General features: G+C 50.8%; 1 protein-coding gene across 2 annotated transcripts in view; it reads right to left on the bottom strand.

Annotated features, from left to right (window-relative positions):
• The window catches only part of PPP1R16A (protein phosphatase 1 regulatory subunit 16A), a 339,253-nt gene that overhangs the window by 99,686 nt on the left and 225,039 nt on the right, over nt 1-14,528 (bottom strand). For both annotated transcript variants that reach the window (XM_085604570.1, XM_085604571.1), the window contains exon 2: nt 1,212-1,282. In XM_085604570.1, coding sequence (XP_085460696.1) covers nt 1,212-1,282 — 71 coding nt within the window. The remainder of the gene's footprint in view (nt 1-1,211; nt 1,283-14,528) is intronic.

Here is a 14,528-nt window from a genome sequence, read left to right as displayed (position 1 = left end):
TTGTCCATATAGAACCCCGGCATCAAGCGGCATTATGCAACATTACATCAAAGGCTCGGGACCCTCAGAAGGGGCGCGTGGAGAGCAGAGTGGATTGCAGAGAGTGGGGTTGGGTCACCGGATGCAGACAAAGTCTCTCTACAGCCCAGGAGACCCCAATGCAGGGTTAATCTGCAGGGAGGAACCAAAGAGCAGGGGTGCCCGTGTCAACACACGGATGTGGACTCTGTGCGTCCTTTCCAGGCAAGTTAGTCGTCTGGTGTATGTGCAGATGGTGCAGCAACGCGCCCTTTAACCAACCCACCTCAAACACTGCGTGTACAAAAGCTGCCATGAACATATACAGATATATGTTGGCGGCCAGAGAGGTCATGAACATATATCCATACATCCCCTTGTTACCCCGCTCTCAAGGCCGCCATTTCATCCACTCCTAAGCGCCATCGGGTTTGGTAGACATGGAGCTGAGGAACAAGGAGATAAAGACATCCGCCCAGTGTCACGTGGGCAGCTGCAAGCTCTACCCGGGGGGTCTGCATCCACAATCCTCAAGAAAGCCACAGGACCAGGGGTCTTTCAGCACACCCCATTCTGTGACCCTGTCACAGGCGTCCCATTCCTCCCGCTTTCCCTCAACAGAGGAAGGCACCCCAGAGGTAAGACCACCATGAGGTGGGAAGACAGACCGATGAAACCCCATAGTGACCCGAGAGGATGTTTACGCTCCCCTCTGATCTCGGATCCAACTTTCCAACCTTCCATCTAGCACAGGATCCCTGGAGGCCATATCAGCGGCACGGCCATCTCTACTAACTCCAGCAAACGGTCACCTGTGTGTTGGTGCACAAAGGTGACCATGCGGCCGCTCATCAGCCTTGCCACACTACCTCCATGCTGACCACTTCACCGGTAGGAAAGGTATGGATGCGAGAACAGGGAAGAGTACAGGTGTGTAAGAGAGTGTGTGTGCGAGGTGGGGGGAGTTGTGTTGGTAGAGTGCGTATCTATGAAGAAAAAGATAATTGACACAAAAAAGAGCAAATCCAGAATTTAAGCAAAGCTGGGAACAGAGAAGGCATATCAGTGTAACGGTGGAGATCAGAACTTAACAAAAAAATAAGAAAAAAGAACGAGGATGAAACAATCGGAAGCAGTAACTCGACAGGAGGGATGAAAGGTAGAGGAACGGGTGTTGGATAATTGGTCCTGACCTGATGTAGCGCCGTGAGTCCGTCCTCGTTGTACAGATTGGGGCTGACTCCATTCTGAAGGAACTGTCGTACTGCAAAAGAAAAAAGACGACTTATAGCACAAACTGCCCGTTCCGCAGCCGCACAGCCAGTTGTAAGTTCAACACACAAATTCAATGCTTTCTGCATCCTCTGCGTTTACAGACTCGCCTGTCAGATATATTTTAGAAACCAACATATCATCAAAAACTTCAGGAGCACAAATTGAAGCGAGTCGAATTTAAGCATTGCAAATCAAGTGTTGTTTACAATCCGTGGCCAAGACGTGTTGCATGATCCCACATCGCTTTTTCAGGGAGACCCATTTAGCACTTCGTCCATTCCCTACTTTAATTTCACTGAAGTCTTTCCACGAGAGTTCTCTTTCACAGTGGTCATGTGTCTCGGTCACGACCAGTAGAAGCATCTTGTTTTGACCTATTGTTCTCCTTGTCCAATCCACTCTCTCACTCCTAGTGACCGTGAGGTTCAGTTGACACTGACATGATGCTCTGGACTTCATCGCCTGCTCATCACTTCCAAAGCCTGCAATGCTGCCAAGACCTCGGTTAACACACTGGTCCTCTGCGAACTAGACTCACACGTGTCTCATCCTAGGCATCTACACTCTCACGAACCTTATGTTCTAAGACTACCCCTAAACCATTCAGTACAGATATGTGATTCAGGTCATATCTTTCCTTGGCGTTCATCCATTTCAACAACCACCCGCTCCACATAACACTACTTTCACCCGGAGTACCATGGAAGTGTCCCTCAAAAACCAGCTCATCCACCTAGGTGTCACCCCCAGGTCTAGCACCGCTAGGACATGTACCCCAAGATCACACTGAGGGTAACCTCTAGTGGAAGTATCCTTTTGTACTGCTACAATACCCAGCCGCCACCCAGCCTCCTGGTGTTTGTTACTAAACACTGAAGGATTCCTAGTAAACTCTGCACAGTGCGGCTGTTCAAAAGACTAGCCAAATAAATGCAAATGTACCAGTCCGCGGTGCCAGCACCATCATCAGCAAGCCATGTCACTTTCAGAAGGGCGTTGAGCGTGCACGAGCAGAGACACGTATGAACATATTTATCGCTAACTTTTATCAACAGACATTCTTGAAAAAAATTACCCCAAAGTAAACGAGGTGACAGCACTTTCTGTCTCCTCTGTAAAGTCCTCGTGTTACTATTATATAAAATGTGCTCACCTTGCAGTTAAAATAAATAAATGTGGGGCCAATAACATATAATGTAGAGCAACTGTACTAATAAACGCATGTTCTCACATGTATTATTGAAGTGGTGTGCCAAGGTCGAATTAGGGCTTATTATCACAGTATAGTTATAAGTAAAGTCGATGGTCTTCGAACTTTGTAAGGCCGAGTCCCCCCTACCTGCCCCTGGCATAAACATTTTTGTGTTGGGCCCCTCTCAAGCTTTGGAAAAGGTGGGTGCGGTGGGGCGAATGGTGATGAGATGACGAAAGTGCATTAAAACAGCCCCAGTGAGACTGCCCTGGTGCACCACAGATATATGGCTGAATCCTTTTCCTCATGGTTTCTGAATGACTCCCTGACGTTCTTATTTATGTCAATCATGTCCCCCATCTCTGGTTAAAGCCCCCTGTTCTATCACAGCTCCATCATGAATGATAGCACGCCTCCCTTGACACTGCCTACGTCACCGTACAGATATCCCACACCAACCCTCTCTCCAGACACCGTTACCCTCTCACACGTCAGTGTCCACCTTTTCTATCACAGCTCACCTCTCCCAACCCTGGCCCTCTCACGTGGTCCCCACTCTGCTCTCACTTTCCCTTTCTCCAATCAGTATTCACTTCCCCTGTCAGTTAATACCTTACTGCACACCTCTTGTGTCACTGGCCCACTTACTGAACATCATCCTTTCCCCCCCAAAGAGTCCACCTATCCTGTCTGTGCCCCCCTTTCCTATTACTGCCCACCCACTCCATGGTGACCCACTTTCTCCATCGTTACCTTGGTCTCCTGTCAATGTCCCCCTCTTCTGCTAATGTCTTCTGTCAAAGCTAACCTCTCCTAACACCCCGGTCATATTCTAATTTCTTTACCCATAATTCCACTTTCTCCCGCCTATCACTCACAATGCGTTAATCCTACCTCTTCTCTGTCTCCTGTCGCTGCTCACTAACGGTCCCTGCCCTTCTCAGCTGCCAGTGACCCCACTTTAAATTGCTGTCCACCGCTCCTGTTACTTCCTTTTTTTAGGTCTCGCCTGGCATTAGCAGCGCACAGCGCTGCCCTCGCCATGCAAGGGCTTTTTGTTATCAATTCAACATGTGCACACGTACGGAGGGACAAAGATGGCGTTGGGCTGTCCACATGCAGCTGCAAATGCACGCGCATGTGGACAGCCCGACACCATCTTTGTCCCGCCGTAAGCGTGCACATGTAAAAAGCCCTCACATGGCGAGAGCAGCGCTGTGCGCTGCTAGCGCCGTGGGGCTGTCGACATGCTTGTGCAAATGCACGCGCATGTGGACAGCCCGCCACCATCTTTGTTTTACCCGAGAGAGAGGGGGAGGTGCGCTCCTGTCCTGGGCGCACTCTGCTCTTCTTTGCCGGGCGTAGGGAAGCCCCGGTCGTTAGAAAGTACCGGGCGCTTCCCTGTTTGTTTTCAGTTTTTGCACTTTGTTTTCGCAATACTTCAGACTCCCCTCTTGCCCAGGTGAGTCCCTATCTGTCTCCCATATTTCTAGTTTGTACCCCTGGTTGTTTTCAGCGCTTATTTCTTACTCTCAATTTTGCAGCTGTCACTAGGGAGTTGTGTCTGTGGATTTTAGCAGTTGATTCTGTGTTTGTGTTTTTCAATGTTTCCATCTCCTCCTTGTTTTCTTAATACATCAGATGCCCCTCAGTGCCCAGGAGAGTCCCTGGGTGTCTGCTGGCTGTTTCTAGCGAGTCCCCCTAGTTGTTTTCAGTATCTGTTTCCTAATATTTTCAGATGTCCCCGTTTGCCTGTTTGTCTTCTGTCTACTTCCAGTTTATGTTCCTGTTTTTTCAGTGTCTGATTTTTGTTTTATCAATACTTCAGATGTCCCTCTGTGCACAAGTGTGTCACTGTAAGTTTCCAGTGTGTGTCCTTATTGATTTTCAGTGTATATTTCTTGCTGTTTGTGTATCTCAGATGTGCTTCTGTACTGAGCCGTGGCCCTTTCTGTTTGCTGCCTGTCTCCAGTTTATGCACCTGGTTGTCTTTCAGTGCCTGTTCCCTGCTCTCTCTGAACTTCGGATACTTTGTTTCCAGGGGTGTTCCTGTCTGTCTGTTTCCTTATTCTCTCTGTATTTCAGACGTCTCCATGTGGCCAGGTGTATCCCTGCCTGTCCTGCCCGTTTCAAGAGTAGTTTGAGCTTAGGTTTCTTCTTCTCTGTGTATTTCAGGTGTCTCTCTTTGTGCTCAAATGTCTCCCTCTCTGTCTCATGGTGGTTTCCATTTTATACCCCAGGTTGTCTTTCAGTGCCTGCTCCCTCTGCTCTGAATACTGCAGATGTCTCTCTGTGCCCTTGCCTGTCTCTTGTCTGTTCCTAGTGCCAGCTCCCTCTACTCTGTAAACTCTAGATGTCTCTCTGCGCCCTTGCCTGTCTCTTGTCTGTTTCTAATTCATGCCTTTGGTTGTCTTTCAGTGTCTACTTTATGTACTCTGTGTATTCCAGATGCCTCTCTGCGCCCTTGCCTGACTCTTATCCGTTCCTAGGTCACACCCTTGGTTGTCAGGGCCTGCTCCCTGTACTCTGTATTCTCCAGATGTTTCTTTGTGGCCTTGCCAGGCTCTTATCTGTTCTTAGTTCACGTCTTTGATTGTCTTTCAGTGTCTGTTGCCTGTACTCTATATACTCCAGATGTCTCTCTGTGTCCATGCCTGTCTCTTGTCTCTTCCTAGTTCACATCATCGGTTGTCTTTCTATGCCTGCTCCTTGTACTCTGTATACTCCAGATGTCTCTCTGTGCCCATGTCTGTCTCTGGTCTGTTCCTAGGTCACGCTCTCGGCTATCAGGGCCTGTACTCTGTATACTCCAGATGTCTCTCTGTGCCCTTGCCTGTCTCTTGTCTGCTCCTAGGTCACGCTCTCGGCTGTAAGGGCCTGTTCCCTGTACTCTGTATACTAGAGATGTCTCTCTCTGTCCTTGCCTGTCTCTTGTCTGTTCTTTCAGTGTCTGTTCCTTGTCCTCTCTGTACTCTAATATACTAAGGTGCCTTGTCTGCCTGCTGCCCGGCTCTGGATTATGCCCCTGCTTTGTTGTCAGTACCTGTTGTTAGTTCTCTTTATACTCCAGATGTCTCTCTGTGCCTTTCTCTGTTTCTTGTCTGTTCCTAGTTCACGTCCTCGGATGTCTCTCTGTGCCTGCTCCTTGTACCCTGTATACTCCAAATGTCTCCCTGTGCCCTTGCCTGTCTCTTCCTAGTTCATGTCCTCGGTTGTCAGGGCCTGTTCCTTGTACTCTGTATACTTCAGATGTCTCCCTGTGCCCTTGCCTGTCTCTTCCTAGTTCACGTCCTCGGTTGTCAGGGCATGTTCCTTGTACTCTGTATACTTCAGATGTCTCCCTGTGCCCTTGCCTGTCTCTTCCTAGTTCATGTCCTCGGTTGTCAGGGCCTGTTCCTTGTACTCTGTATACTTCAGATGTCTCCCTGTGCCCTTGCCTGTCTCTTCCTAGTTCACGTCCTCGGTTGTCAGGGCATGTTCCTTGTACTCTGTATACTTCAGATGTCTCCCTGTGCCCTTGCCTGTCTCTTCCTAGTTCATGTCCTCGGTTGTCAGGGCCTGTTCCTTGTACTCTGTATACATCAGATGTCTCCCTGTGCCCTTGCCTGTCTCTTCCTAGTTCACGTCCTCGGTTGTCAGGGCCTGTTCCTTGTACTCTGTATACTTCAGATGTCTCCCTGTGCCCTTGCCTGTCTCTTCCTAGTTCACGTCCTCGGTTGTCAGGGCCTGTTCCTTGTACTCTGTATACTTCAGATGTCTCCCTGTGCCCTTGCCTGTCTCTGCTGGGCTTTATAATTACATATCAAACGTACCCCAATGAAAAATATTGCACGCTAAACGAAAATCAAAACGATTAGATGAAAAGACGATGACATAAGTTGTCACTTAGGAGACACTGCTGTTAACGGGGAAAGGGCACAGCAGGCAAATTACCCAGTAGTGCTGACATCAGCTGATTCGTGCATCAGTTGCCAGTGCTGGCATCTCCCTACCCAATGACGGGAATTCCTGTTTTTACTTCCGGGAGAGGGCCTAGAAGGGGCAATTGGAGTGCGCGGTCTGGCACAGAAAGAAAAAACCCTGCACCGACAGCTGGCTCGTAGGATAATCTGCACTAGGGGTGGGGGGCAGGAAGTTGGAGCTAGTAAGGTGGGCATGAAAGATAAAAAAGCTGCCGCATTTTAAAACAAGCATTGAAAATGCATTAGGTCTCTCCTTTTATTAAGTTAAAGCCATTTGCTTTGCTAATGGTATTGTATAGCAAAGCGAATGGCTTTAACTTAATCAAAGGCGAGACCTATTGCATTTTCAATGCTTGTTCAATTAAAGTACCCTCCCTAATCACTATCCACCAGTTATTGCCTCTGAAATGTTGGTAGTGCAGGGGTAAGATGGGGTCTGGCATGAGACTAACTCCTCCTTAACACTACAACTACTCACTGACCCGGTAGGATTCTGTTTTAAACTATATGGACTCACTACACCTTCCTCATTAGTTGCCTTCCTGTAGCTCATCTGTGTCCCACCTCGCCTGAAGTCTGCCTTTGTACTCTGTGCTTCAGCACGCTCCAGAGGACAGGTTGTCGAGGAATGGTCATGCTTGATGCCACATATCTGCAGTGTTGGGTTCTAGAGCAGGTGGCACAGTGGTGCGGTCTTTTTGTTCTAAGGATGCACAAGTGGTCCATTGAGGTACTCGCAGCTCTTTGGCGGCTCAGGCGTGAAGCAAAACTGTGAGCGGTTCTAGTTCTGGGAAAATTAGATTTGTTGTGTGAGGGGCCCTGGATGCCCTTATTGGGGTTCTAGAACCGCAGGTCTGTGGAGCAGAGCAGAGGTACCCTGATCGAGGTATGTGCAGTGAGACAGATTGAAATCTAGGTAGGGATGGAGGGGCATTGGCCGACATGTGCTGGTCAAAGATCGGAGAGGCTTTACGCCTCCCTTCACCAGCATTTGTAAAGTTGTGTGGAGAGGGAGGACTGTGGACAGAAGTAGGCAGACGGGAAAGGGCTGAAAATCACAATCGGTGCTCTTTGGCACCACTGTGTTTGGTGGAGGTGTGATGGAACAAGAGCCGGAGCACCAGGTCACCAGGATAAGCCTTTGTGTATCAAAGTAAGGATCCTCTTCTGAAACACAAGGGGGCGCCGCAGCCCAGTGGCACAGCTCCTGCAGGTACCCTCTGGGAAAGTGGCAGACTAAACTGCCCGTCTGACGGGAGCACGGTTGGGTTTGCATTAAAATGGCCAGTAGGGCTCCCACAGCTCTTGCTGGTAAGGATGAATACGAGAGTGTGCACTGTACTGGTGCTTACACGAATAGAAACTGGCAGCCAAGAGGTAGAGGAAATGTCCTGAGGTGTGTTACATCACCATAATGTGCCACCGAGCGTCCCCGCGACGCACCCATGGACCCTTCGCCTGCCGATCCTGCAACTTCTCCTGCCTCCGAACAAGCACCACGCCCACCAAGACGGACAACAGCAACCACCTCAAGTGCATCCTGATCAACACCCGCTCCATCCACAGACACGCCGTGGAACTCTGGAACCTCCTCGACACCGCATCTCCAGACGTCGCCTTCCTCACGGAAACCTGGATGAACGACTCCTCAGCCCCCGACATCGCCATAGCCATCCCGGACGGCTACAAGATCATCAGGAGGGATCGCAACAACCAGACCGGAGGGGGCATCGCCATCATTCACAAAAGCACCATTCGCATCTCGACTGACTCCACCGACGCATTCAACACCGCCGAATACCTGCACTTCCAGATCCACACCGACCCCAAGACTACCCTCAGAGGCACCCTCATCTACAGACCCCCGGGACCACGCACAGTTCTGCGAAGACATCACGGACTTCATCAGCCCTCACGCCCTCCCCTCCACCGACTACATCCTCCTCGGAGACCTCAACTTCCACCTGGAGAACAACAACGACCGCAACACGACCACCCTGCTGGACAACCTCGCCAACCTCGGACTCCAGCAACTGGTCAACACCCCCACCCACTACGCCGGCCACACGCTCGACCCCCTCTTCTCATCCAGCAAGCACATCACCTTCAGCCACTGCACCGGACTCCACTGGACTGACCACAGCTGCGTCCACTTCAGCTTCAAGAAGAACACGGTCCACCACCACCCGAAGCAGGTTCCCCACAGAAACTGGAGCAAGATCACCGTCGACCAGCTCACCACCTCCCTCAGCCAGAACCCACCGGTCAGGACAACGGACCCTAACACAGCAGCCCTCGACCTCACGCAATGGCTGACCTCCTGTGCCAACGACCTCGCCCCACTGAAGAACCCACTCACCAGGCCCAGAAGCAAGAAGGCCCCCTGGTTCACCGACGAACTCAAGGACTCCAAGAAGGCCTGCCGCACCCTCGAGAAGGCCTGGCTCCTCGACAAGACCACCGACAACATGACCGCCCTCAAACTCGCCACCCGCAGACATCACCAGCTCATCCGCACCACCAAGAAGAAATCTTTGAAGGAACGACTGGACAAGAACGCCCATGACAGCAAGGAGCTCTTCAACATCGTCAAGGAGTTCTCCAACCCCAGCACCAGCAACAACGACATCACTCCCTCGCAGGACCTCTGCGACTCCCTCGCCTCGTACTTCCACCGCAAGATCGCCGACATCCACAACAGTTTTGGCGCTCCACCCCCGCACCCATCGACCGAACCTACGCACCCCGCCGCTATCCTCCAGACATGGACCAAAGTGACCCTCGAAGACACGACACGCATGATGAACACCATCCACTCCGGATCTCCGAACGACCCATGCCCCCACCATGTCTTCAACAAGGCCGCCTCTACCATCGCACCCCACCTCCGAGACATCATCAACGCCTCCTTCGACACAGCCACCTTCCCAGAGAGCTGGAAGCACGCCGAGCTCAGCGCACTACTGAAGAAACCAACTGCGGACCCGACCGACCTCAAGAACTTCCGCCCTATCTCGCTCCTTCCTTTCCCTGCCAAAGTCATCGAGAAGGTCGTCAACAAGCAGCTGGCCGCCTTCCTCGAGACGAACGGATCCCTCGACCCATCGCAATCCGGATTCAGAGCCAACCACAGCACAGAGACCGCCCTCATCGCAGCCACCGACGACATCCGAGCCCTGCTCGACAAAGGTGAAACAGCGGCACTCATCCTCCTTGACCTCTCCGCAGCATTTGACACTGTCTGCCACCGCACCCTAGTCCAACGCCTCAACGACACCGGCATCCAGGGGATTGCTCTGGAATGGATCATCTCATACCTCTCCGGCAGAACACAGAGAGTACGCCTCCCTCCGTTCCGCTCTGAGGCCACCGAAGTCATCTGCGGCGTCCCGCAAGGATCATCGCTCAGCCCCACTCTCTTCAACATCTACATGAAACCCCTCGCTGCCATCGCACGCCAACACAACCTCAACATCATCTCCTACGCCGATGACACCCAGCTGATTCTCTCCCTGACCAGAGACCCCGACACCGCCAAAGCCGACCTACACGAAGGGATGAAAGATGTCGCCGAATGGATGAACATCAGCCGCCTGAAGTTGAACACGGACAAGACAGAAGTCCTCATCCTGGGACCATCGCCCTCTGCATGGGACGACTCCTGGTGGCCCCCGGCCCTGGGCACCGCACCCAAGCCAACGGACCACGCACGCAACTTGGGCGTCATCCTGGACTCCTCCCTATCGATGACCAGACAAGTCAACGCCGTCTCCTCATCTTGCTTCCACAACCTCCGCATGCTCCGCAAGATCTTCAGATGGATCCCGACTGAGACCAGGAAGACTGTCACCCAGGCCCTCGTCACCAGCAGACTAGACTACGGAAACACCCTCTACGCCGGTACAACAGCCAAGCTTCAGAAAAGACTTCAGCGTATCCAGAACGCCTCCGCCCGTCTCATCCTGGACGCCCCCCGACGCAGCCACATCTCGAGCCACCTAAGAGACCTGCACTGGCTCCCTGTCAACAAGAGGATCACGTTCAGGCTCCTCACCCACGCACACAAATCCCTCCACGACCTGGGCCCAAGGTACCTCAACGACCGCCTGACCTTCTACACGCCCACCCGACAGCTACGATCCGCGTACCTCGCCCTCGCCGTCGTCCCTCGCATCCAGAGAGCCACCGCTGGAGGAAGATCCTTCTCCTACCTGGCGGCTAAGACATGGAACTCCCTGCCCGTCCACCTGCGGCTGACCCAGGACCACCTCGCCTTCAGGAAACAGCTCAAGACCTGGCTGTTCGAGCAGTAGCAGACCCCCTCCCCCAAGCGCCTTGAGACCCTTCCGGGTGAGTAGTGCGCGATATAAATTCCTTGATTGATTGATTGATTGATTGTAACATAAAATGTGTATTTGTAAAGCACACGTATCAGGCAAGGGTATCTAGGCGCTGAATAACAGATGTGTATTGTTATGGTACAAATGGAACTCATTTTATCTACTTCAGAAGGGTGAAAGGCTGAGTAGACCCGCAGGAATTTAAACCTGTGACCATGAGGTCCCACAAAGGCCTATAAGGGGCACATTAGTCCGCTAAGCCACCAGACCTGGCACCACAGTTGGGCACATGAATACCCATACAGCTCATACCTAAAAGCAGTTTGACTTACACCAACATTGAAGGTCAGTGTTTGTGGGGCATGTTTGCAGTATCTTTGTCTTGCCTACATCCTGCTTAAAATTCCCATAAAACCCCTAAACATGCCCAGGGCTCCACTGTTGCAATTAATTGATGTGAGGACACGGGACAGGCTCTGCTTTGGCAACAAGAAAAACAGGGAACGCCTAACTAAAATCTATACAAATGTCTCAGTGGGCTCAGACAGCAATCCCTGACACAGCTGCCCTCTTCAAAACAAACAGAGCATCATTACTCAGAGAACTGCCCCACCCATGGCCCAGCACTGCCCCCTTGACGCCTCGAGCTGGGCTGTCTGGCAGCACGTGACCTTGCCATGTCTGGCAGCACGTGACCTTGCCTTGTCTGGCTGCACGTGTTCTTTCCTTGTCTGAGGAGTTGTGAAGGAGGCCGCCATTTTGAAATTGGTTGAATAACACTTGCCCTCAGGTCTTGCTGCGGGTGGTCAGGTTGTAAAACCTCGTGACGTGGGCTGTGGGCGAAACTGAGCTTTCTAAAAGTGTCTCCAGTTTGGAACTCGACTATCCTCCGTCTGTCTGTGCTGGGACCCAGCTCACAAAGAGACAAAGGGCCACAAAGGCGAGTAGATCTGCAGTAACGGAAGCTGCTCCCAGACCATTGTTCGGCGGGCTCTATTCACACACCGAAGAGGCACTGAAAACAAAGGCGTCTATAAAGCACACTCGCTGGTATGAGCAGAAACTGCCTGAAACTTGGCGCAGCGAAGGATTCCAGGGCAGAAGCCGCCTATCTGGTGGCACGCAGAGCCTAGGGTTACCACACCCTGGTGTTTGCAGTATTCTGCCACACCAGAGAGCGGACGGTCCATACACTTTCAATGTTAGTGGGTTCCGGCACCCCAGAGACAAGACTGGTGATAGATGGCAAACGTTTTTGGGGGGATTATTGCTTATTTAAAAGCTCACTAATAACATGACCGGTGGCAGGTAAGGATTCTCACACAGATAAGGGTTCTCAGATGTTAGCTGTTTGGCAAGCTGTCTCAAATGATGCGATGTGTTTCTCCAGCATCCCCTTATGGACAAAGTTTGAGAAAACCTCAGCATCAAGGGTTTTGTCAGGATATCCCAAGTCCCAGCGACCAGAGGATCCATAATTTTAAGCCGCAGAGCAGAGAATCCCTTCAGTTTCTGAAACCACAGACCACCTTTCCAGCTATACAGAGTGAGAGTGTTTCTGGATAGTTTCTGGAGCAGGGAAGCTGGTGCAATATTCCCGATGAGAGTGCGAAACTAAACTCAGTAAACCAGGCAGCCAAAATCAGTAAAGGTTCTAGAAGATACCCCCTCTGAGGCAATATACGCAGAAGACGGACTTGCACCCCCTTCGAGTCTTCTCATTCTGTCTGCTCCTTTCCTCAGCTCCCTTCCTCTCCCTCTCCCATCATCGGTTCATCTGTGGATAGGTGCTTCCCGCTGGTCACACTCCCGCTTCTGCTGATTAACTCCTAACTCATGGCACGGACCCCCGAACCTCAGCCGGGGCTCGGATCTGTAGTCAGGTCTGCTCACCAGCCGAAAGACCCTTGAAGACTCATGCTCCCTCCGACTTTAATTTCCTTTCCTCTTTTCACTGTTCCTCTGAAGTGGCCCCCCACAGTGTTGCCACAGCACCACCATTGCTAATTCGTGCTCTCTGCTTGTCCTCGCTATTTCTATCCTCTTCGTATCTCATCAGATATGATGTCATATCCGAAATTGCCAATCTTCAAAAGTTCTCCTTCTTCTCATACTTTGCTCTTCATCCTTACTTCTCTGTTCTTCATTCTGTCTTCATCCCTGTCCGAAACTTTGAACATGTACTCGGTCTACTTTGCACCTAATCAACAGCAGCGACCTCACTTACCCACTAGGCTATTCGGAGTAGCTTTCTGACCCGCTACACCCACAATCTCAGATCCACAACAAATTCACCTAGTCCCACCCAGGCCCCACTGTATTTATAGCAGGCTACACAAAAGAACACAATAAATAAGAAAGAATAACAACAAAGGAAAGGCAGTGGACTAAAAAAAACCTTCAAATTTGAGATGTAAACAGGATGTATCAAAAGCAGTCTCTGTGCTGCATCAAAGCACTCTTGTTGTACCGTGTATGGACCCCTGCACTGGAACTCACTACTCGCTGTCATACAAGTGTGCACATCAATCCAGGATCTTACATCAGACATTGAGAGCCATCTCCTGCTACTAGAAGGAAACGAGCAAACACCCCCTAGTCCATAGAGAAGGTGTGTGCTACAGACTCTGTGTCGTGGTAGGTTTAGGTATGACTGTTCGTTGCCGGTCTTCGTTGTCCACCTAGAAATGGCATATGATCCGAACGCTTACATTCACGACTCAAGATTGCGGAATCGGTTCTTCCTATACCACCAATAGCTAAGGAGGGGTGAATGATAGTGTATGAATGATCGTGAACAACAAACAGGGTTCACAATGCAGGTGGGGTTCTAATGCGACACATACCTGACTGCCTTACACCTTACCTAATACTGCTCAGACCAGGCACAGGGGAATTCAAGGCTTAGGTGTGTGTGAGAGCGCAACCCACTGTATTATGTATGAGATACACTCATGACGCCCTCTGGACAGCCCGCATCCAACAAAAAACGCCAGCTTTGCACAAAGGATGCTGAGCCCAATTTATACACCAGCGTATGTCTTGTGAACTGGGAAATGCTTTACGCACTCCTTCCTACTTATGTGTGTTCAATACACACAAGTAGAAGAATAGGTTTTATGAATCAGGGGCGGGTGTTGTGTAGGACTGAGCGCTTCTCTTCTTTTCACAGGTGTGTTCCACATCAGCCTCAGTGCTCGGCTATGACTGTGCCAGTCTTCGTGGGTACCAGACACTTCTGATCTTCTTGTGGAGGGCGAGGACTCAGGGGCGAAGAATTGGAGCGTAAAAGGTGGAGATGTTTCTCAACAGCACTTGTTGCCAGTCTCGTGGCTTCACAATGGTCCTCATGTTATCCATCTCAGAACGAAAAAATGCTGAATCAGCCAATTATAATTTTGCACCCTTGATCTGCAGGGTACAAAAGGACCTTGTGAACATTAATCCACTGAGTCACGCTACTTACTGCCGGCATTTTTATTTAGTTCTTATTGCATTGTTGTATGTTATGAGTGCACAAGTTAGTTATTCCTTGAAGGGATTTAGGGCTAATTCTGGTGTAGAAGCAACAGTGAGTCATGATGTTTCGGTTAAGATCTGCAAAGCTGCTAACTGGTCTTCACTCAACGCTTTATGCAATACCCTCTCGAAGGACATCGGCTTCATCCTTCAGTTGCCTACACTGTGTGCTCATGGTTTCTGCTCCTGTTCTCTTGAAGGAGAGGTGCTTGTCGTTGACAC

The sequence above is a fragment of the Triturus cristatus genome, chromosome 5_1 (assembly GCF_964204655.1).
Source record: "Triturus cristatus chromosome 5_1, aTriCri1.1, whole genome shotgun sequence".
Taxonomy (NCBI): domain Eukaryota; kingdom Metazoa; phylum Chordata; class Amphibia; order Caudata; family Salamandridae; genus Triturus; species Triturus cristatus.
The sequence above is the reverse complement of the archived record's forward strand: the minus strand, read 5'-3'. Positions and strand labels throughout refer to the sequence as shown.